Raw genomic sequence first — 22,958 nt, 5'->3', positions numbered from 1 at the left:
GTGTCTCCCTCTCTCTCTGTCCCTCCCGCACTCATGCTCAGTCTCTCCATCTCTCAAAAATGAATAAACATTAAAAATTTTTTTTCTTAAGATGCTGGGTAGAAAAGAGCACATACTGTGAGATTCATGTGTAGGTAAATTTTTTTTTCAATAGACAAAGCTCCTCACTGGGCGGGGAAATAATGGTTACTCTTGGGTCCGGAGTGGGGACAAAAGGGAATGTTCATGTTCTGTTTCTGTCGCTGCTAGTTACATGCGTGCGAATATTTCCGTTTTGGTTTGGTTTGTGAATATTCCTTGAGCTGCACGCTTATAATCTAAGAACATTTCTGTATATATATTATACTTCCATAAAATGTATTCCTCTCCCCCCCCCAAAAAAAAACTGTCTAAATCAGCAGTTCTCAAATTTTTTGGACTCAAGAACCCTTTAAACTCTTAAAAACATCAAGGAGGCTAAAGATCTTTTGTTTATGTGGGATATACATTTAATGGCATTTAACATATTGAAAATTAAAACTGAGACATATATGGGATATTTATCAAGTCATATAAAAGTAACAGCACAAAACTATTACATGTTAATATATATAACATTTTGATTTTTAAAAACTGTGTTTTTCAAAGCAAAAAAAAAATCGGACGAGCAGTGGAGCCTTTTACTTTTTTGCAAATATCTTTAATATCTAGCTTCAGAGGAGAGAGCTGCGTTCTCCTACTTGCTTCTGCTGCCAATCTGTTATGACACCGCATGTCATGTAACCTCTCAATTACTCCACTGTACTCTCATGAGAGAATGAGGTTGAAAAAGGCAAATAACATCTTAGTGTTATTAGAAAAATAGCTTTGGCCTCCACATCCTCACAAAGAGTTGTGGACATGCCCAGGTGCCCCCAAAACACACTTAGAGAACCAGTGATCTAAATAGATTAAAATTTGGGGAGGGGGGTGTCCAGGCTCCTACAACTTTAAGCCAAACTTACGTGCACCTCACTGCTCCCTTATGAGAATTTTCTGGTGGTGAATCCACTCCCAAGAATGTTTCACCTGTTCTTCCTTCACAAATGGCACGTGATCACCAGGCCAGCTTTATTGTATTCTCTCTGTAGTGTGCTGAAAGAGCCCAGGCAAAGGCCTTGGTCTAGAGTTCTCTCTTCTGGCCTGCTGAGGTCCCGAACTTCCACACTGACCTCTCCAATCAAAATGTCACCACCTTGATGATTTAGATGGCATGGGTAAATTCCTTCCAAGACACAATTTACTAAAACTGACTAAGAAGAAATAGAAAATCTGAATAGCCCCATGTTTCTTAAAGAAAATGAATTCATAATCAAATGCCCACCCATAATAAAGATGCTGGATCCCCATGCCTTTATTGGTGAATTACATCAAACATTTTAAAGAAGAAATAACATCGATCTCAAACTTTCTCAGAAAACAAAACAAAACAACAAAAAAAACGGAGGCCGGGAAATTCCCTAACTTATTTTATGACGTCAGCATAACCCTGATACCAAGAACCGGCGTTACAGAAAAGAGAGACTGATCGCCCTCATGAACATAGATGAAAACAAAACAAACAAAAAACTTAATGAAATATCAACCAATTGACTCCAGTAATGTATAAAAAGATCAATACAAGTGAGGTTTATTCCAGGAATGCAAGACTTTTTTGATATTCAAGAATCAATTAGTAAATTCATAATAAGAGACAAAACCCATATGGTGAAGATAATATATTTGACTGAACGTAATACCCATTCATGATTAAAACTCTCCGCAAACTAGGAAAAAAAGAGAATTTGCTCAGTCTTATTAAGGATGTTACAGGTTGAATTGTGTCCTCCAAAAAGATATGTTGAAATTCTAACACCCTGTACATGTGACTATATTTGGATATAGGGTCTTTTCAGATATAAGAAAGTTAAGATGAGGTCATTATTGTGGGCTCTAATCCAACATGACTGGTGTTATTATAAAAAGAGGAAAATGCCATGTGAAAACAGAGACACAGGCAGAAGCGAGCCATGTGATAATGGAGGCAAAGATTGGGGTGATGTGTCTGTAAGTCAATAATGCCAAGGTTGCCAACAAATGCCAGAAGCTAGAAGAGGCAAGGAAGGATTCTCCCCTACAAGTGGAAGAGGGAGCATAACCCTACTGAAATCATGATTTTGAACTTTAGAGCTTCCAGAAACTTGAAACAATAAATTTCTGGTTTTAAGCCACCCAAGTTGCGATGTCAGCCTGTATGTCAGCCCTAGGAAACTAATACAAAGGACATCTATGCAAAACCTATAACTAAATTACATTCCTGGTGAAATAATGAACATTTTCCCTCCTAAGATAGAAACGAGGTGAAGATGTCTACTCTCACCATTTTTATTCAACATTGTACTCGAGTCCTAACCAATATGGCTAGGGGAAAAAAGGCACAAAGATTGAGAAAAAGAGTAAAACTGTCTTTGTTCTCAGATGGCATGAGTATATTTTAGAAAACCCGAGGAATCTATAAAAATACCGTGACAAAGAAATATATTAAATTTGCAAAATATAAGATTAATTTTCCAAAATCAATTGTATGCCTATATACTACCAGTAAAGAATTGGAAAATAACATAAATGATAAGTGCAATAACATCAAAAACATAAAACACTTAGGAATAACTCCATCAAAAAATATGCAAAACCTCTGCACTGAAACCTACAAAATATTGGTGAGAGGAATTAAAGAGCTAAAAAAAAAGGAGATCTTGGGGCGCCTGGGTGGCTCAGTCGGTTAAGCGTCCGACTTCAGCTCAGGTCACAATCTCGCGGTCCGCGAGTTCGAGCCCCGCGTTGGGCTCTGGGCTGATGGCTCAGAGCCTGGAGCTTGCTTCCGATTCTGTGTCTCCCTCTCTCTCTGCCCCTCCCCCGTTCATGCTGTGTCTCTCTCTGTCTCAAAAATAAATAAACGTTAAAAAAAAATTAAAAAAAAAAAAAGGAGATCTACCACGTTCATGGGCTTAAATTCAATACTGTTAAGACCTCAGTTTTCCCCAAATTGCTCTCTAGATTCAACTCAAACTCAATTTATATTTAACAGGTTTTGTTTTGTAGAAATTGATAAGCCAATTCTAAGGTTGTATGGATCTAGAAGGGCCAGAATTATCTTGAAAAAGAAGAAAAAGATTTACACCACCTGATTTAAGACTTAATAGAGATCTACAGTTAAGATAATGTGAAGTAGCATAAGGATAGAAAAAAAAATAGAGGAATGTAACAGAACAGAGTGCAGAAATAAGCCAATATATAAAGTGTCAATTGATTTTGAAAAAAGTGCCAAGGGCAATCCAATAGAAAAAGGAGCTTCTTAAATGAACGATCCTGGAACATCTAGACAACTGTATAGAAAACAAAACAAAACAAAACAAAACCTCTACTCCTATACACAAAAAAACAACTAAAAATAGATCATAGACTTATATGTAAAGCCTAAATCTACAAAGTTCCTAGAAGAAAACATACTCAAATAGCTTCACAATTTCAGGGTGGACAACGAGTTTTTAGCCAAAACCCTGAAAGTGCTAACCATAAAATTAAAAACCGATACATTGAACTGTATCAAAACTATAAACTTCTGCTCGCCGTAAGACAAAGTTAAGAAAACGAAAAGACCAGCCACAATCTGGGAGGAAATATTCACAATAAATATATATGCCGAAGGACTTGTCTTCAGAATATACAATGAACTCCTACGAATCAATCGTAAAAAAGATAATCCAACTTCTAAAATGACCGAAAGACTTCAGCAGACAGTTCACAAAAGAAGTTATACGAAGGATCAATACCGTAAGAAAACATACTCAACATCATTCGTCATCAGGGAAAGGCAAATCAAAATCGCAATAAGATATAACTTGTTATATCAACTAAAATTGCCAAAATTAGACCGGCTGACAGCACCAAATGTTGGTGAAATTGTGGAGCCACTGGAACTCTCATACCTTGCTGGTGGAAGTGTAAAGCGATACAATCCCATTCCTAGGCAGTAGGATACCAAGGTGGGGGCAGGGCCGTGTGACTGGTCTGGCCCAGGTCAGGCCGCAAGGGGGTGCAATATCTGTGGAGAATTTAAAAACAATAATAAGATGAAACCAACTAAACTTGGCTCACTTTATATTATTTCTAAACAATGTCATGTGATAAAGTATGCCTGTCTGCTGGAGTGGACCATTCCCACCTCACCCTTTGTGATGTTCTTTATTCAAGACAAGTGACAATAAATGTCAACCAAAAGTGCCGTGTACACAAATGTTCACAGCACCTTTATTCATTATAGCCAATGATGGAAAGCAACCCAAATATCCATAACCAGGAATTTGGATAGACGACTGCAGTCTGCTAACAAAATGGAATATTACTCAGCAATAAAAAAAAGAATAAAGTATGGGTAAATTTCATAAACATTGTGAGGATTTGGCAGGTGGAAGGTTTAATGTGATTAGGTCCTTGGTTGCAAAGTTGCATCTTAGGGCTTTCTGTTTTCTGCCACAGGGATTAATATAATGCTTGATACGCAGGGGCACTTAGGAAACTCTTTCTTTTTTTATTTTATTATTATTATTATTTTAATTTTTAGAAAGAGAGTGTGAATTGGGGAGAGGGGCAGAGGGAAAGAGAGAGAGAGAGAGAATGAGAATCTCAAACAGGTTCCATGCTCAGCACAGAACCCGATCCCACAATCCTGGCATCGTGACCTGAGCCAAAATCAAGAGTTGGTTGTTCAACCTACTGAGCCAACCAGGCTCCCTGAAAAACACTTTCTGAATGGAGGAATGTATGTTGGGGATGCTGAGTGGGAATCTAACCAAGGGTTGGGACTTAACTTCTTCAAACACCAAGATTCATCTAGGAGTTCTTAGAGTTGGTTAACAAGAGTCCACAGCCCGTTCCTCTCTGGCTCTTGTCCAAACCAAATTTGTCCCCAAATTATCTTCTTCCACCTTCCCTTTCCCTCTCCCAGTTCCCCAGGACAGTGGCCTTAGCTTCAGTTCAACCGTCCTTCTTAACATGTTTGTCCTCAAGTCTGATAAATTCATCCAAGACCTGAACCAGGATGGTGGAGTCTGGGATGTGGGTACCCAGGGCTCAACACAGCCACTCAAGACCTGACAGGTAGGACAAGTCAGTGGAGGGCTTCAGACTGTCCTCAGCAAGCTTTCAGACTCCTCTAACTTCCCCTATCACCCCAACTGCAGAGCCAAAAGCCAGTGTTCAGCCCAAGGCTGTGTGTGTGTGTGTGTGTGTGTTGCTGGGTGTTGTCTCCAGTCCAGTCTGGTCCAGAAACAGTAAGGAAAGATCCAGGGTTGGGGGGACAAGAGATGCTCCAGTAACACAAGCCCCTGGTCTTACACAATATCAGTGAGGCTTTGCAGGGGCAGTCTTGTCTGGGACCCAAGCCTCCAGACACCCGCCCTGCCCATCCTCCCACCACACTAGATCCTTCTGGATAGGGGGGAAATGGGCAACAGGGCTTGGCACTCACTAACCGACGCTGCAGGCTGCCCTTCTTTCTCTACTCCCAGCATCCTTAGCGCGCATCCCCAGAGCCCCTCAGGAAGGTTCTACAGGAATGAAAAATGAAGGAAAAAGGATGATGGAGAATGAAAAGAGACGTGGATGGATGCAGGATGCAGGCAAGCAGTTGGGCACCTGGCCTTGAAGCCTCCTCCTGGGTCAGGACAGGTGGGGAGCAGTGGGGACAGGTGCAGTAGGGGCAGTCAGTGTTTCCAAAGAGGAGGGTATGAAAGGGAGCAGGAGAGACGGGGCATTTGTGTAGAAGGCGCATTTGCTGGGCAAACATTCTTTTAACAAAGGCTGTGTTACGGGGATGCTGGTCTCGGAGAGGAAGCTGGAAGGAAAAAGTCTGCGAAAGGGGCTTAGTCCATGGGTGATTGGATGGATGGATGAATGGAGTGAGTGAGTGAGTGAGTGAATGAGCGAGTGTGTGAGTAAACCTCAGCCCTCCCTCGAACGGAGCAGAGCGCCCGGCAGGGGTCACTGCGCGCCCCAGGGGCTGGAAGGGGGCGCAGGCGCGGCCAGCGCCAAGACCCTCCTGTGGGGGGCGGGGCGGGGCGGGGCGGACTGGGGGCGGGGCTAGGGGGAGGGACGCGAACACCGTCCAAACTTCCGGTGCCTGCGGAGCGCGGAGAGGCGGCTTCACAGATAGAGGCTGCACGGGCAGAGGCTGCAGGGCGGACGCGCGGCCGGGCGCAGCCATGGTGAAGATCAGCTTCCAGCCCGCCGTGGCCGGCATCAAGGGCGACAAGGCCGACAAGGCTTCGGCCTCGGCGTCGGCCGCGGCTCGGGCCCCGGCCGCTGAAATCCTGCTGACGCCGGCTCGGGTAAGAGGGGCCGGGGGTCGAGGCGCGCCCCGCCGGCCCCGGGAACTGCTCTAGGTGCATCGGGGTCCGGGAGCGGTGATCGGAGTGGAGTGAGGGTCCGCAATGGGCCATTCATCCCAGAGTGGGGAGGGGGCTTGGGTCCTCTCTTAAAACGGCAACCGAAAGCAAAAGTCCGAAGAGTGGGAGGGGTCCGAGTCACAGGTCCCCAAGGAGGGAAACGCTCGAGGTCTCTTCCAAAAGTGGAGGGGCTAGGCGGCTGGCCCCAAGACAGGGGAAGGGGCTGGTAGAAATAAGTTGGAGGAATGTTGGTGGGGGGTATGCGTCTGGTTCTAATCAAGGAGGAGGGGCCGAGAGAGTCGAGTCCCCGGTGGGGGATGGGAGAGGGGTTGGACTGGGTTTCCCCAAACTGGGGGTGGGTCATGATTGGTAGGGAATGGAGGGGCGGGGGGTGGGGGGAGTCTGGTGCCAACGAAGGAGGAGGGGCCATTGATTTCGTCCCTAATGGGGGGGATGCTGTGGGGGGCGGGGAATGTGCTGCTGGTCTGCACCTAAATTGGTGGACAAGAAAGTGAAGAAATGGAAATAAGCCAGAACCGGCCCGGCTGCACGTTTGGGATTCGAGGTTCGAAATTATGAGGCCAGGCGCCCTGATTTCCCCACCCCATGCCGTCTGGGTCTCCCTGCTCCCGGCTTCCTTCCTCTCCCGGCTCTCGTTCTGGGCGGCTCTCTCCATCCCGCCGGGAGGCTCCCCCACTGCCCCGGTGCCCTCCCGCATCCTGGAGGCTCTTTGTGGGGGCGGGCCTCGGTGCAGCCCGCCCCCTCCGGCGTCCTCCCCCTCCTCCCCCTTCCCTCCTGCCTGGGGGAGAGAAGGCATTTCCGCCAGTGGAAAACTGTCTGAGCTGCGTGGAGTCTGACCCGGAGAGGGCAGGACGCGTGGCGGGCAGGGAGGCGAGGGGAGGGAGAGCTGGTCCGGCCAGGCTGTATTGTGCCCCGGCAAAGGTGTCCACGTAACCGTCGGTAACCGTCGGCTGCGGCGGTCTTCGGGCGCGCCAAGCAGTCCCGTCGAGACTGGACTTGCGACGTCTTTGTCCACTCCCCTTCTCTTCCCCCTGCTGGCTTCTGAGGAGTCTTTCTCAGGGCAAGATCCCTCCCCAAGTTTTGTGGCTCAGACTCAACCCTGCCTGGAGTATTCTGGGGGCTGCGGGGCAGGAGGGGAAACCTGGGCCCTGCTGGAGGGCACGCTGGAGAGGGGCCTCAGGTGGGTGTCACAGCCCCAGCAGAGACCCTGAGTGTGAAATGCACCGAGCAGCCTCAGGCCAGCTCCCCTGCCCTGGTGTGGTCACTGCATCATCCAGGACCACCTGGGCTGGGTTGGGGGGTTGCTCTGCACCCCCAACCAGAGCAACTCAGTCTTTATCCGATGTTTAGATGGGAGGGGACATTCCATATTTGAAGACCATGGTCTGCAGCTTTAAAAGTTTGCAAGGGTCTCTTCAAGCTTCTTTCCTCCCTTCACCAAGGAGCCCGCCTCCTCCCCTCCTCCCAGCCCAGGGAGGGAGTGGGGATGGGACCTGGCTGGCCCCTCTCTTCTCCCAGGGCCTGCTGCCCAGCTCAGGCCTGGAATTCAGGACCCTGCTTCTGAGAGCTACAGGCTTCAAGCGGAAGGGGAAACCAGCCAGACAGTAGGAGGATGTAATTCAGACTCTGAGAAGGTCCACCAAATTTCACCGGAGTGGCACATTCTCCAGCAGCCTCCTGATGGTGCCGGGCTAGATGGCAGATGCCAGCATCCCCTTGGCAGTAACTGACAACCAGCTTCTGGCTCTGACATCGGGCATCGTCTTTTCCCCCTCACCCAGTGTGAAGTGGAAATCTCAACACCTTCCTGGTGCTGTTTGGAATGGCCTCGGGCCTGATGAGCCAGCCTCCTCTCCCAAACCTTGTTAGCTGGGCGGGTCCCCTAGCTGTCTTCATTGGCAAGGAGGAGCACTGGGGGCCCAGGAGGAGGATTAACCCCCCCCCCCACCACCACCACTAGGACAGAAGTGCATAGCAGTAAACTATCGCAGCTTCCCGAGGCCCTGTTGGATGTTGCCTGTTGGCTCTGACAGTTGCCTGATGGAACTGGAGTGGGGAAGAGTTCACAACTCTGAGCCGATGTGCCCTCACCTGGCCAAGGGGCACACTTCTCACGTCCAATAACCAGGGGGCGTAGATCAAGTCCCCTCTCCTGTCTCCGGCAGCGAGCGCAGCAGGCACCCAGCATTCAGACACAGTGCCACCATTATTAGGGTACCATTTATTAGAAGGAGAAGGTGGGTGGGACAGGCAGGCAGACTGGGAGGCCCGGCCATCTGCTTTGTCAAGACAGAGCGTTTGAGGTTTGCCCCGTGCTGATGAGGATGCGGAAGAAAGCTTTGCAGAAGGTTTCCTCTGGCTGAGGGTGACCCGAGAACCCTCCTTGGCCACTGAACTGGACTCCAAAACCAGATTTAAAGCCCTAGAAGGACCGCTTGATGAACAGATGAGTTTGCGAACGCCCTCAGCAGTGAGCTCCCCCGTGGCCGTTAGAGCAAAATGTCCACCTGTGTACAGGCTTACAGGGCCAGGGTGAGACCTCAGCAGCACCCCCACAGCGGGGCTCCCCCTGCTTCTGAGCAAAAACTGAAATACAACGAGGATTCTGTCCCCAGACCTGCTGCTGGAAGGAAGTGCCTCAGTGGGCCGGGAAGGGATGGGGGTGGGGGCCCAGCTGGGCCTCCAGCTGCCCACCCTCCCCTTGGCGCTCGCCTCTGAGATAATGAGAAGCCTGCGCTGATGGGCGACTGGCCGGAAGCCAGCTTGGAAAGTGGGTTGGCCGGGAAGCACCCCCTCTTAGCACCCTCTGGCCAGCCCTGCACCTCTCAGCCTGGCTCCCCTCTCCCGTCCATCTGCTTGTGCTTGAGTGCACACGTACACACACACACGCGCGCACACACACACACAGCCAGGTGTGGGCGTGTACACACGGGACTGGGCTGGGGGGCTGCAAATGGTGGGGGGGGGGGCTGCAAGAGGAGAGAGACATGTTCAATACCATCATCTTCTCAGCCCCCGGTAATTTTCTCCTTGGCCTTGCCTTTGATTAATGGCTCCTGTGTCGCCCCCTCCCCCAGCTGCATACCTGGGGATCAGATTTCACTTTCCGAGTCCTGGCCTCGGGCCCTTGGCAGGCGGGAGCTGGGTCTCCCAGAGTGGTTGGGGGAGGGTCCCCTGCCAGCCTGGAGGGCGGTACTGGTGGGCGTGGAGTCTTCCTGCCCCAGTGCCCCAGTACCCGCTGGCCCTGCCCGCTGAGCTGAAAAAAAGGACCTTTGTGGACAGGTGGTCCTGTTCCTGGTCCTACCTCTTGGAGGGGTGGGGGCTTTGGTCCCCTTCGTGGTCTGTCCTGGGCCTTCCCAGAGGGGCTTTGGCTTTGGGGCACACACCACAGTGGTTTTTCTCTTCCCTCTCTATTTCCCTCTCTTTTCTATTTGCTTTTCTGGGCCGGTCCTTGCATGTTTCAAGGCTGTCAGTACCGCCAGGGAGGATGAGTTCCTCTTAGAAGAAAAAAAAATGTTTATGGTAAAATCACGGAAGCACAGCCTGGCTATCCCCCAACACACACACTCTCCAAGTTCTCTCTCCCCCAGGAGAGCTCTGTCAGCAGCCAGCTTTGCTTCTCATCCTTCGGAGCCTTTGTTCTCTAGAGTCTCATCTTGACCATCAGGACCGGAATAGATGAGAGAATGGGCCCAGCCTGGCCAAGCAAAGCAGAGGGTGGTGCAGGGGTCCACGCTGTGCTTACTCACCCGGCGTGTGTCCAAGCCGCTGAGCCACACGATAGGAATGGGGTTCCACTGAGAGCGAGTCCATGAGTCCCCGTGGGCATTTGTACATAAAACATAGCTCTCTGTGCTCCTGTGGACAGTGGGCATTTGCCTACTCCCCTCACCTTCACTAGGTCTCTCTCTCTCTCTGTCTCTGTCTTTGTCTCTCTGTCTCTCTGTCTCTCTCTCTCTCTCACACACACACACACACACACACGTTGGTGCCCTTGAATCTGTGGTCTGCAGCCTAGGAAAGAAACATGCTGAAGAAGAATGATACCAAGGAGGCTGGGCAGGAACCCCTCCCTCTCCAGCTGTCAGCCTGGGCTACAGCAAGTGCATTTCTGACTCCCCTGCCAGCCTCCTCCCAGCAGCCTGCGACTGTAGTTTAATCTGCTTGCAGTTAATTTGGGCATTGTTACTGAGAGGCTCTAGCTGGGGGGATCTCCAGGAGCCATGGGAGTCCGCTGAGTTAATGCTCCAGTTGGCTGGGTTCCCCTTGACCGCTGTGGCCCTGGCTTTGCTAAATCATTTAATGAGCGCCATTGCGGGCCTTGGTGCCGTGGGCAGAGGAGGCCCGGGCCCCTCCAGGTCCCCGCACGGCTGGCTCACGTGCCCCACACGAGTGCACAGCAAAGCACTTTGCTCAGAAAGCCCAGTTGCCTTGGAGACAGTATGCAATGTTTTTCCACTTTCCAAGTGAAAGCCCCCCCAAATGTCTGGCTGCTCCATGCGGGGGTGGGGGGGTGGGGGGGGCAGCATTTTCCTGAGTCTCCAGCATAAGCGAAGCAGCTCAGGGGTCTCAGGAAGCAAGCTTCTCCACAGTCCTTCCCGGTGAGCTGGACAGCCAGGAGTCCCCAGGTTCTCCGTTGTGGAGCTCAGGGCCAGGCAAGCAATGGCAGCTTCGGGGCAGGATTCAGGGGCCCTTTCTCCTGCCGGGGGGGGGGGGGGCGAGGGGGGCTTGATGTCTGAAGTGCCTTTTGTCTCCAAGCAGGGACATCCATGGCTTCCAGCCTGCTTCCTGGCAAGCTCTGGTCCTGCTTTCCCTTCCTGCCTGCTGCTCAGCCCTGAATTTTCTGAGGTTTGGGCCCTGCAGGCAGGAGGGGTGTGGGCTTAGGGAGGGGAGCAGGGCAGCTGAGCCTCAGGCACGCACTAGGGGGCGTCAGTAAAGGTGGGATAGGGAGCTCTGTGTTAGCCCCAGACACGTGAGGGGTATGTCCCCACACACCTAGGACAGCCGGGGATCCTCAACCTTCACAGTGACCCCCACAGAGTAGGGACGGAGAGTGGTATCCAGGGGGCCTGCTGGAGGCTGCGTTCTTCTCAGCCCTAGAGCCGCAGCCGTGCCCCAGGCACTGACCCAGCCAGAAGCAGAAAGGCTAGAAAGGCTGCTCTAAAACCAGCCTCCTTGTCTGTGAACTTCGTTGTGGAGCAGGCCCTCAGGCTCTCGCTTGTGGCCCATTGGCTTTGTTTTGTTTTGTTCTTTTTAAAAGCAGTTCTCACAAGCTGGCTTCTCTGGTTTTCTGACCGCATGGCCAGGGTGCAATCTCTACAGCTGGCCCTGGCATTGGCCCTGAAAAGGAAAGTTTCAGCTGATAAAGATCTGCTATTTTTATCTAGCACTTCATCCTTGACAAAGGGCTCTCAGGTTCCTGGTCTCGTTCAATCCCTGCCTCTTCACACTTCCTGAGAGATGCTCCCCTCACGGGGGGGATCCCGGCCCCCGCTGAGGCCTCTCTCAACTTGGGGCCACCACTCACCCCACTGTCTGTGAACGTCCAGCCCCAGGGGCAGGATCCACAGCTGGCACGACAGCCTGACCTGTCTCCTGGGTCTGCCGCCGGTGGAAGAGCAGAGACGCCACGACCCTCCTCCACAGAGGCCCCGGGTGGCGGGTGCCTCCTGGCACTTTGGCTGTCAGGCTGCCCCGCCCTGTGCTGCTCCTGGGAGCCCGTTGAAAGTCAAAACCATTATAATCCCCTGGCTCCTGTCTGACCTTGGTTAGAGGGCCCGAGCGTGTGGAGGAGATGCCAGCCAAGTGGGTGGTCTCATGAATTTACCTCTCTGGTCTGGATCACAGGACCCCTGCAGCAGGGCCGGGCTGGGGAGGGTCCCAGGCCTGCAGAGGGGCTCAGCTAGTGAGTTTGGCACAATGGGTTTGACCTCCCACCCGCGCCAGGCGACCTCCCCCGAGGGCAGACTGCGGCGTTGGGGAACAAGATGGGCCGGGGCACCTGTCCGTCCTGTGTCTGTCCCATGGTGCAGAGGCGGGGGACCAGCTGGTCTGGTGATGGGTGTGCCCAGTGAGGGGGAGGGTCCTCGTGGTATTTTTGTCCTTTTCCTGGGCTTTGAGGGTGTGTGGGAGAGCGGGAGGCATTTGCCCCATCTGATGGTTACCCCTCCACTCCCTGAGGCCTGGGCCCCATGCCCTGTATGCTGTAAGCCAGGAGGCCTCAGGGATTGGGGCCTGGGCATCACAACAGGCCGTGCCTCACCCCCACCAGGCCAGGCCCCCTGTGCTGGGCTAAGAGATAAGGGCTTCTCCAGGGTAACTTGGACCTGAACTGTGTCCCCAGCCCCCCAGCGTAAAGGGAGACAGGAAACCTGGCACAAAAGGGGCTAAGCAGACAGTTTGTGGCTTACGTGGAGACCGGAACTCCTTCCCTTCACCCACCCTGCCTCAGCTCCTGGAGGGTGGGGAGTCCTTGGGCCTGGACTCTGACCTCACCATGACTGTGCCTGGACACCATGGAGGAGGGTGTGAAGGGTGGACAGCGGAGGCCGAGACAGGCCTGGGCTTTTGCAACATCTCCCAGGGTGGGTGAGGGCCCGGGTTAGGGCAGGGGTGCAAGGGAGGACGTGCACAAACAAGAGAGATGGCCAAGGCTCATTAAGAGCCTGAATCCTTAGACTCTCAGTCCAGTGCTCTGGGTAAAGCGGTGTCACTGAGATCTACGCACACACCTTCGTCCACCAGCCCAGACCCGTGTGCCCTGAAGTTCGGTCAGTTGAACTTGCTGCTTCTTGGCAGACCTGTGGCTACTGTTCTGAGACCAAGTCTGGCTTCCCCAGAGCAGGTTCTGTCCAGGAGCCTCCAGACTTCAGCCTTCAGGCTTCACTCCTGACAGCCTATTTAACACTGCCAGCCGGTGCCTGTGTGGGGCCGTAGCTGAGCTGTGCCCAGCATGGATCGCAGGCTTAGGGCCGCCGGGTCCAAGGGAGACCAGCACCGTGCCCAGACCCCATGCGCCTCCTGGAGCCTCTGTTTCCATCAGCCGGTGACTACTCCCTGCCATGGCCTTCTGGGGGGAGCCCAGCAGGCACCTCCCGCTGCCCCAATTCCAGCCCACCCTGTGCACCCCAGCTTTCGGGTGGATCCAAAGCCTTCTCTGGCTCCCAGCCTGCCCAGTGCACCCCATTTCCTATAGGTTCCCAGGTCTGGTGCAGTTATTAAGGCCACATCTGTGCTTCCCCCATTCTGTGTTGAAGAGTATATATCGTGATCACAGCTGGCATAATAAAGAGTACTAATGGCATGGATAATCCAAACCTGCCCGCTTAATCCCAGTGGGTCGTTATGTATGGCTTTGATGCGGGTCTCAGTTTCTCTTTACCTGGGAGGAAGCTGGGAGGACCCTGGCGGGGCATCCCTTCCAGATGATGCTCGTGTGTCCCCGGCCCCGTTCTCCTCTCCCCTTTTTCCCAAGGCTCGCTCCCGGCCGGCAGGGTGAGATCTCACTTCCGGGAAGGGGGTGGGAGGGTCCCCAGAGGTGCGGGACCACCATCTATCTGGCTGACCCAGCACTGCTGTCCACAGGAGGAGCGCCCCCCCCACCACCGCTACAAGAAGGGGGGCTCTGTGGGCGGCGTGTGCTACCTGTCGATGGGCATGGTCGTCTTGCTCATGGGCCTCGTGTTCGCCTCCGTCTACATCTACAGATACTTCTTCCTCGCACAGGTGAGGCCAGGCGGGAGGGAGGCACGGGGCTCGGGGAAAGGCTTGTGAGGAGGGGGGACAGCAGGTGACCTGCCCCCAGGTGGGAGTGAATGCCCAGCCAAGCACCAAAGACCCGCATCCTCCCTCCATGGGGCCTCCTTGGGCTCATGCCAGCCTCTTGCCTGGTCCCGGAGACAGAACTGGAGCCCCGCCCTCTGACCCCCACGGACCCTGGTAGAGTGTCCTTAGCCATGTCTTCAGACACACCTGAGGCCACCCAGGAGCTCTCCCAGGAACACAGTTAGTGGCGGGCGAGCTGGGACTGGAATCCATCGCCCCTTCCCACAGTGTTACCCTGGAGTGTTACCACCAGAAACTCAGATCCAGCAGAAATCGGAACTCTGTGATCCCTCTAGAGCTGGACCCTGTGGCCGAGGGTCATGCCTTGAACGTTTGCTTGGATCACAAAACAAGGAAGGCAGAGAGCCGGATAGTGGACGGATGCACCCCCACCTCCCGCAAGGGGTGGCCTCCGCCTGTGACAGCACCCCCGTTATCTACTCACACAGCCAAGTAGGGGCATGAAGCTGGGCGGGAGGACTGGTCATGGTCACGGTGACCTTGCGATCAGCCCAGATCTGGGGAGGGAGACAGTTGCCACCAAGGGAGTTAAATTAAAGCTCAAAAGAATAACCGTAAGTGCACTGAACAGGGAATTTCAGAGTGACAAAGAAGCTGAGAATTGCCAGTCATTTATGACCCAAGTGACCTCCCACCCTCAAGCATTGGCTTTTCACTTTGTTACTTAGTTTTTCCATGATGGAAATTACTGAAGAGTTTTTGTATTCCATGTGACTTTCCCCTAGAAACCTCAGCTCCCACACACCTGCCGACTTCCCTTTTTTTTTTGGCTCCCCCCCGCCACCGCCTCCCCATCTTCCCCCTCCACGGCCAGCTCCCCGCGTGTTCCCGGTTCTCCCTTTCCCATGGGAGTCCTCCCCTGGGCCCTTTCCTGTGGCCCTTAGGAGTCTGCCTGGCTCCTGGCCCCCTCTGTCCCCAGCCCCAACTTGTGCCCTCCTGGGGCTTCTCACCCCACCCCAACTGCTGGGGACTAGGGGAACCTCAGAGCGGCCTCTGAGTCCGTGCCCTGGACAGTATGATTCATGTGCGATGATTCATGCTCTGGGAGAACTTACACTGCAACAGAAAGGGGAATTCTGCCCGTGACAGGCCAGGAGTCTGTACACAGATCTGGAGGAGCCCCGGAGAAGTGCACATGGGCACATCACTGGGACTCGGTCAGGTCACACAGCCCCCCTGCCCTTGTTGATGGAGCCGTTAGGCCTGCTCTGCAGATAGAGGCACAGTGTTGCTCGTGGGGCCCGGTGTCCAGGGAAGGTGGTGGAACTTGAGTGAGGTTGCACACGGGGTTGGCTGTAGTGATGCCTCCAGAATCTTCACGCAGCTGATTTTCTCTGAGCGACTCTCCTCCCTCCTGGGCACCCAGCCTGTTCAATCCGGGGCTCCTGTGTTTGCCCCTAAGGGCCCCCCCATCCACTCCAGGCTCTTGCTTGGGGGTCTGCCCCTCTGTGGAGGGCACGTGGTGGCCGGGTCCTACCCCTGCCGATCCATCCCATTTCAGTCACAGGCTCATGGACCCAGAGGCCAGAAAAAGCCTGATGGATCACCTCGTTTCACGGATGGGGAAACTGAAGGCCAGAGAGGTTGTTCACCTGGGACCTGGCAGATCCCGCTCAACCCTCCCTGACTCCCCGTGCTCCTCAGTTTCTCCACCTGTGAAATGGGTCTCATTAGTCCCACACTTCGTGCTTGCCCAGGCCTTGCGGGTCGTGGCGCAGTGGGGTGGGCGGGGTGGCCGTGCCGGAGGCGCCGTGTGACCGGTCTGCCTGTCTCTTCCTCCACCTTGCCCAGCTGGCCCGGGACAACTTCTTCCACTGTGGCGTTCTCTACGAGGACTCCCTGTCCTCCCAGGTCCGCACTCGGATGGAGCTGGAGGAGGACGTGAAGATCTACCTCGAAGAGAACTATGAACGCATCAATGTGCCCGTGCCCCAGTTCGGCGGCGGGGACCCTGCAGACATCATTCATGACTTCCAGCGGGTGAGGCCGGCCGGGGCCGGGGCAGGAGTGGTGGAAGGGTGTCCTAAAGGCCCAGAACCCCCTTCCACCAAGGGTCGTGAGAAAGGAGAATACGAGCGCCCGTGGTACCTCCGTCTGTGACGGCAACTATGTCTGGCAGACGTCTACGGGTCCGCTTTATCAGGATTTTAAAGACCTCGCTTCTGTTGCGTAGGGGTAGCGTTTCTCACTGAATGTGAGCTAGTGTGGACGCTGGCTGTCATGGCGAGGCCGATGTTCCTTTCAACTGGGTATTTTGCGGTGCCTTTGTTTTGAGGTAGGGCACGCCAGTCAAGCTCGTGACGTGTACAGCTTAGTGGATTTTCTCCGAGGCCCCCATGTAGTGCCACCCGGATCAAATCTGGACCTCGGCCAGCATTCCGGAAGGTTCCCTGGGCCCTCCCCTCGCCCCAGCCAGTACCCCCTCCCCAGAGGTAACCATCCTTCGCGCTTCTGTTGCCGGTGACCGTTTTGAGGCCCGTGAAACACAGGCTCTCCAGCTATCTGTCCCCCCGAACTTGCCTCCCAGAGCTTCCTAGGGATTGTCCAGTACGATCCCTTCACTCCGTATCCTGGACAGTCTTCCAGCCGAAACCCCCCAGAGAGCCAGGGACGGAGCATCTCCTGCTGAGGGTCCTGGCTGTCCGCAGGGATGCCGGGACCTCAGAGGTCTGATGGAATGCACGATTGGAACATTACTGGCTTCCCCAAACCTCAGCTCTGGGATCCCATGAGAAGAGCCCTTGTAACGACCGAGGCCCTGGACAGTTGGTGTTTTTCACGTAGTAAGTGGAAGTCCCCGCAAATACAGGCTAGGAGACGAGCAGGAGCCCAGGAGCACCCGCCCGGGTGTTCGGGAATCGGGGGTGCATCGCACCGGCGTGGTAGGGCTGGTGCCTCCCAGCCCACCCAGGCCAGGCCCTCGACTGCAGGGACTGACGGGGCCCCTCCTCCTGCCCAGGGGCTCACCGCCTACCATGACATCTCCCTGGACAAGTGCTATGTTATCGAGCTCAACACCACCATCGTGCTGCCCCCTCGCAACTTCTGGGAGCTCCTCATGAATGTGAAGGTGAGCAGGGGCCCCGCTGCCTCGTAGAGGCCAGGCCCGGGGCAAGGGAGCCTCCTGCTGTGGGGGTCAGGGGGCCCGGGGGTGTTGCTGTCAGCGGGGCCCAGCACCCCGGATCGGTTCCCGCCTTCTCCATCTTCCTTCTCCCACGCCCAGAGTCCACACGTCTCCTTTTCTTCTCCCCACCACGCTTCCGCTCCCTCTCCAGCTTTGTAGCCTCCTAGGCCGTGCCCCGCTTCAGCAGCGCAGGGAACAGGTGGGGTCGCCCCCCTCCCCGAGCAGCACTCCCCGTGGGAGACCAGACCCCCACACGTGCGGCACGGCGGGCACCAGTGCTTGGCACAAACGGAAGGTGCCTGGAGACGTCAGAAGGGCGAGGCCCGGGGCCTCTGGATGGGGGAGGCGGACGCGTGCGGACGGGACCCTGCCGGAGTGAGCAGCGTGGAGACGTGGGGAGCGGACAGTGGGCCAGGGGGCCCCGAGGGAGGAGAGCCCCGGGTACTGAGCCGGCGCTGCGGCTTCTCCCTTCGCAGAGAGGGACCTACCTCCCGCAGACGTACATCATCCAGGAGGAGATGGTGGTCACGGAGCACGTCAGCGACAAGGAGGCCCTGGGCTCCTTCATCTACCACCTGTGCAGCGGGAAGGACACCTACCGGCTGCGGCGCCGGGCTACCCGGAGGCGTGAGTGGCCAGCTCCTCCCGTCTGGGCCCCTGCCCTGAGCTCTAAACCATCATCCTGCTGTGCCCGGCCCCGTGGCTGGAGAGCGGCCCTCCCAGAGCTCAGACGGTAGCAGCAGTAGTAACAGCTAATGGTGACTGAGCACGTCCTATGGGCCAGGCCCTGGTTTACACTCTTTATGTCCTTCTGAGACGGTGTGAGTTATCCCCACCGTCATTATTCTCGCTGTCCCTTTGAAAGATGAGGAAACGGAGGCACAGAGAGGTTCAGTAACACCCCTGAGGTCGCACAGCAGGGAAGATGGCAGAGCTGGGCTCTCACCCCTTCAGTGCACTGCCTCTCAGTGGGTCTGGGTGTCTCTCCCGGGGCTGCCTCTTCCCCCCGCCGCCCCGCCCCAGGATCCCGAGGTCCCGTGGTCCTGCTCAGGTTCCCAGTCTGATTGCCTTTGCAGCCCAGCCGCCACTGGGCCGGGACACAGTCCTCACTGAGATTTCTCTGTTCCCTCTCAGGGATCAACAAGCGAGGGGCCAAGAACTGCAATGCCATCCGCCACTTCGAGAACACCTTCGTGGTGGAGACCCTCATCTGCGGGGTGGTGTGAGGGCCTCCCCTTCCAGGCCCCGCCCTTGCCCTCTTCCTTCTTTCCCTTCTGGCCACTCCGGCCCTCCTCCTTCCCCTCGCTTAGCTTGTACTTTGGACCTTTCCATAGATGTGACGTGTCTCCTGGTTCCTTTCCAGCCCTGCCCGCCTCCCTGTACCAGAGCCGTGACCTCTTGAGGCCCCACCTCTTCTGAGCTCCCAGGTCTGGGGGACAGGAGGGCGCCACAGGGTGGTTTCTGGGACCACCATCCTGAAGTCAGGTCCGCTGGGGCCAGCCCACAGCTGCACTGGCAGCCCAGGGGGAGGGCTAGACGGAGGGACCGGGCATGTGGGGGTCCTGGGCAAGGGGACAGGGTGGGGTGTGGTATGGGGTTCAGAGATATCTGCACAGTTGGGAAAGTCCCAAAAGGCTTGTTCCTTGGACAGCACATTTCCTCCTGCGTCCAGATACCCAGACCTGGGCTCAGGATAGGGTCATGTGCCCAGGGATGGACCCCCCCCCCCCCCCCCAGAGCACAAGGGAAGACGGTGTCCTGGGGCTCTCCCCCCAGGACTCCTGTCAGTGCCTTCAGCCCACCAATGGGAGCCTGGAGCGAGGGGTGGGGATGAGTCCGTCAAGCACAATCGTTCTCCGAGTGGAACCAAAGAAGGGAGGAGCCAGGGCCCCCCGCCCTGGCCCCCCAGGAGCACAAGTGGGGTCCTGCAGCCATGGCCACGGGAAGGGGACAGAGCGAGGTGGGCGGCCTTGCGGGGCTGAGCGCCGAGCAGAGACGAGGGGGTGGGCTCGTTGCTTTCTCCAAGCTTGGAGCTGTTTGAGAAGATAATGTGGGGGGAAGGGAGAGCCACCTGGTACTTGTGCACCCTGCCTCCCCCTCGTTCTGAAATTCCGTCCCCCGGCTTTGGAGGAATGCAGCCTTTTTTCCCTTTTCCTTCTCACTTTTGCATGTTTTTACTGATCATTCAATATGCTAACCGTTCTCAGCCCTGAGCCTTGAAAAGGAGGCTTCGACGCCTCCAGCCAGACTTAGGTGCTCTCTGGAGATGAAAGTCTTAAATGCTTTGTATATTTTCTCAATTAGATCCCTTTTCAGAAGTGTCTGTAGAACAATAAAAATGTTTGACTTCTGACGTTGACTTGGGAGCAGTGGGTAGGGGAGGGCGCCGGGCAGGTGCACCCCATCCCGCAGGCTGGCCGGGGGTGCCTGGATGCGGAGGGCGGGGAGGCCAGCAGAGGTTCAGCCAAGGAGCATCCGTGTCCCCTCAGTCCCCTTCAGTCCTCACACCAGGCCGAGCTGGGTCGATTCACATTTTACAGGAAGAGTAGACCTGGAGTAGACTTGGAGACCGGAAGTAACTTGCCCAAGGTCATGGCTGCTTTTAAGTGCCTATAAACCATCATGTTTAGTTCTGCACGGGAGATGACATCATTATTGCTTGTCCTTAAGCACAAGGACGATGTAGTGTTCTTCGCAGTTTCGGGGCAATTAGTAACCACCTCGGTGGGTCCGAGCTGAGGTTGGCATGAGTCACAGGGTCTCATTCTACAGACGAGGTGGTGGGAGAGCTTCCCGGAACTTTGGCGGGGTGGACCCAGCGGGACCGGGGTGAGGGTGGGTGCCTACATCCTTGCCACTGGTCTGGCTCAATAAACCTGTGAGGGACATAAATGACTCAAGTTTGCAGACACACCTTGTTCTCAAAGGCAATCTTGGGAAGACGTCAATCTGCATGCAATGCAATCACAATTAAAATGCTGACAGGATTTATTGTTTAACTTGACGAGGTTCTTTTGGGAAAGTAAACATGGGGAATAGTCTGGAAGTCCTTATAAGGGGAAAGAACAGCCTCCAGGTATTAAACATCATAAACTACTATAATTAAAGAGTTCCACGTAGCAAAGGAAAAGGTCAACGGGACTCAGTGGAGGGTCTGGAAATGGTCTTAAATATGAGGATAATTAATGGGGCACATGTGGGGTTTTTTTTTAAGTGCAGTTATTTATTTTGAGAGAGTGCATGTGCACAAGGGGAGAGGCAGAGAGAGAGGGAGAGAATCCCAAGCAGGCTCCACACCGTCAGCGCAGAGCCTGATGCAGGGCTCGAACTCACAAACCGTGATATGACATCACGACCCGAGCCAAAATCAAGAGTCAGACGCTTAACCGACCATGCCACCCAGGCACCCCTGTTGTTGTTGTTGTTGTTTTAATGTTTATTTATTTTGAGAGGGAAAGGGGGAGAAAAAGAATCCCAAGCAGGCTCTCCACTGTCTGCACAGAGCCCAATGTGGCCTCGAACTCACAAACCATGAGGTCATGGCCTGAGCTGAAATCAAGAGTTGGACGCTTAGCCAACTGAGCCACCCAGGTGCCCCCTGGGTTTTTTTTGTTGTTGTGTTTTGGTTTTCTTTTTTTTTTTTTTTTTTTTTTTAACATTTTTTATTTATTTTTGGGACAGAGAGAGACAGAGCATGAACGGGGGAGGGGCAGAGAGAGAGGGAGACACAGAATCGGAAACAGGCTCCAGGCTCCAAGCCATCAGCCCAGAGCCTGACGCGGGGCTCGAACTCACAGACCGCGAGATCGTGACCTGGCTGAAGTCGGACGCTTAACCGACTGCGCCACCCAGGCGCCCCTGGTTTTCTTTAATGGAACAACTGGCTAGCCATTTTGACAAAAATTAACCTGGATCCTACTTTCCAGTAATAATATTAATTCTGCATAAACCAAGGTTTTTAAGTATGAAATGAAGCCATAAAAGGACTTAAATGATTTAGAAGAATCTTAGAGGAGGGAAGACCTAAGTATGATACCCACCAATTACAACTTGGACTATGAAAAACTAGAATTTATGGACAGCAAAATATACGACAAAGTCAAAAGGTTTTTAAGGGGCACTGGGGGAGATGTTTTTGAAACTTAGGACACTTTAAAAAGGGCTATTTTCCTGATAGGCAACATTTTTAAAAATCATGAAAAATGAACAACCCAATAGATAAACAGGCGAAGAATATGAACAGGCAGTTCACAGTAAGGGAAATATAAATGGATCATTGCTTAAGCATGAAAAGATGTTTAATTGCACGTACATAGAAAATACAAATCAAAATTAGGAAGATGCATTTTTGCAAGTCAGGTGAAGCTTTTTTTTTTTGGTTAAATATGTTACACTGCGAAGCATTTACTACATACAAAATGCTGTATATAAATCACGAGTATGTAGGGGCGCCCGGGTGGCTCAGTTGGTTAAGCGTCCGACTTTGGCTCAGGTCATGATCTCGCAGTTCCGTGAGTTCAAGCCAGGCCTCGGGCTCCGTGTGGACAGCTTGGAGCCTGGAGCCTGCTTCTGATTCTGTGTCTCCCTCTCTCTCCGCCCCTACCCCACTTGTGTGCTCTCTCTCTCTCTCTCTCTCAAAAATAAACATTCAAGAAAGTTTAAATCACTGGTATGGAAGTTATAAAGCATCATGACCAATGTGTTTCTGGAAACCCACCAGCCAACTAATGAAACAAAAGATGCCAATAACACTGGTTTTCTTGCATTCACTTCTCCATTTGCTGCTGCCTAACAAACCACCGCAGAACTTCATGGCCTGGTTCCGAGGGATGGCCGAGTTTGACCAGCTCTCACTGGCTGCTCACTCCTGCTTTGCATGCAGCTGAGAGCTTGGCTGGACTCCGCATCCAAGGTGCCACTCCCATCCTGGCCTGGCTCAGCATGGCCTCCAAGCAATAGCCTGGCCTTTCTTACAGTTTGGCAACTGAGCTCCCAGAGAGAGGGAGCCAGGGACTTCAGTCCTCATAAGGCGTGCAATCCAAAGTTCCAGAATATTAGTTCATTGCATTGTTGGTCAAAGCAAGTTACAAAACCAGCCCTGACTTAAGTGGAGGGGAAGTGGACCACCTCCAGATGTGAGGAGAAGCATTCATGCTCAGGGACGCAGGGAATGTTGGCTCCCGTGTTCGGGGACCCCCACAGCATCCCAGCTTCTACCCTCCACATCCCTCACCTCCATATCCTGTGAGGGACATTAAAGCACCTCTATTCTCTGGGGTGCCTGGGTGGCTCAGTCGGTTAAGCAACAGACTCTTGGTTTTGGCTCAAGTTCTTGAGATCTTGAGATCTCACAGTTCTTAAGATCAAGCCCCGTGTCAGGCTCTTCACTGACAGCATGGAGCCTGCTTGAGATTCTCTCTCTCTCTCAAAATAAATAAACTTAAAACAAAAAAAGACACATCCATTTTTAGAGCTAAAGACCACCATGAAAATGTGTCAATTTCCCATGTATTAGCCAATCTCTT

General features: G+C 53.6%; 1 protein-coding gene across 2 annotated transcripts; it reads left to right on the top strand.

Annotated features, from left to right (window-relative positions):
• Window positions 1–6,162: 6,162 nt before the first annotated feature.
• ITM2C (integral membrane protein 2C) lies at window positions 6,163–19,786 on the top strand. Of its 2 annotated transcripts, XM_060624082.3 has the most exons (6): window positions 6,166–6,386; window positions 14,049–14,189; window positions 16,101–16,289; window positions 17,269–17,379; window positions 17,910–18,060; window positions 18,568–19,786. In XM_060624082.3, exons 1-6 carry the CDS (start codon window positions 6,261–6,263, stop codon window positions 18,657–18,659), a joined length of 810 nt encoding a protein of 269 aa, XP_060480065.1. In that variant the 5' UTR covers window positions 6,166–6,260; the 3' UTR covers window positions 18,660–19,786. The 2 variants fall into 2 exon arrangements, with proteins under 2 accessions (XP_060480066.1, XP_060480065.1); XM_060624083.3 differs by lacking the exons at window positions 17,910–18,060; window positions 18,568–19,786 and adding an exon at window positions 17,585–17,827 and having other exon boundaries at window positions 6,163–6,386.
• Window positions 19,787–22,958: the final 3,172 nt, after the last annotated feature.

This window comes from Panthera onca, chromosome C1 (genome assembly GCF_046562875.1).
Source record: "Panthera onca isolate mPanOnc1 chromosome C1, mPanOnc1 haplotype 2, whole genome shotgun sequence".
NCBI classification, from domain to species: domain Eukaryota; kingdom Metazoa; phylum Chordata; class Mammalia; order Carnivora; family Felidae; genus Panthera; species Panthera onca.
Note: the sequence above shows the minus strand (reverse complement) of the source record. Positions and strands in the feature narration are given on the sequence as shown.

What these genes read in the sequence shown, in the direction of transcription:
- ITM2C (XM_060624082.3), top strand. Translation starts at nt 6,261, where the DNA reads ATGGTGAAGATCAGCTTCCAGCCCGCCGTGGCCGGCATCAAGGGCGAC. An exon ending in AGCTCCTCATGAATGTGAAG is followed by an intron (nt 17,380 to 17,909) that starts GTGAGCAGGGGC and finishes CTCCCTTCGCAG; the next exon opens with AGAGGGACCTACCTCCCGCA. An exon ending in GCGCCGGGCTACCCGGAGGC is followed by an intron (nt 18,061 to 18,567) that starts GTGAGTGGCCAG and finishes GTTCCCTCTCAG; the next exon opens with GGATCAACAAGCGAGGGGCC.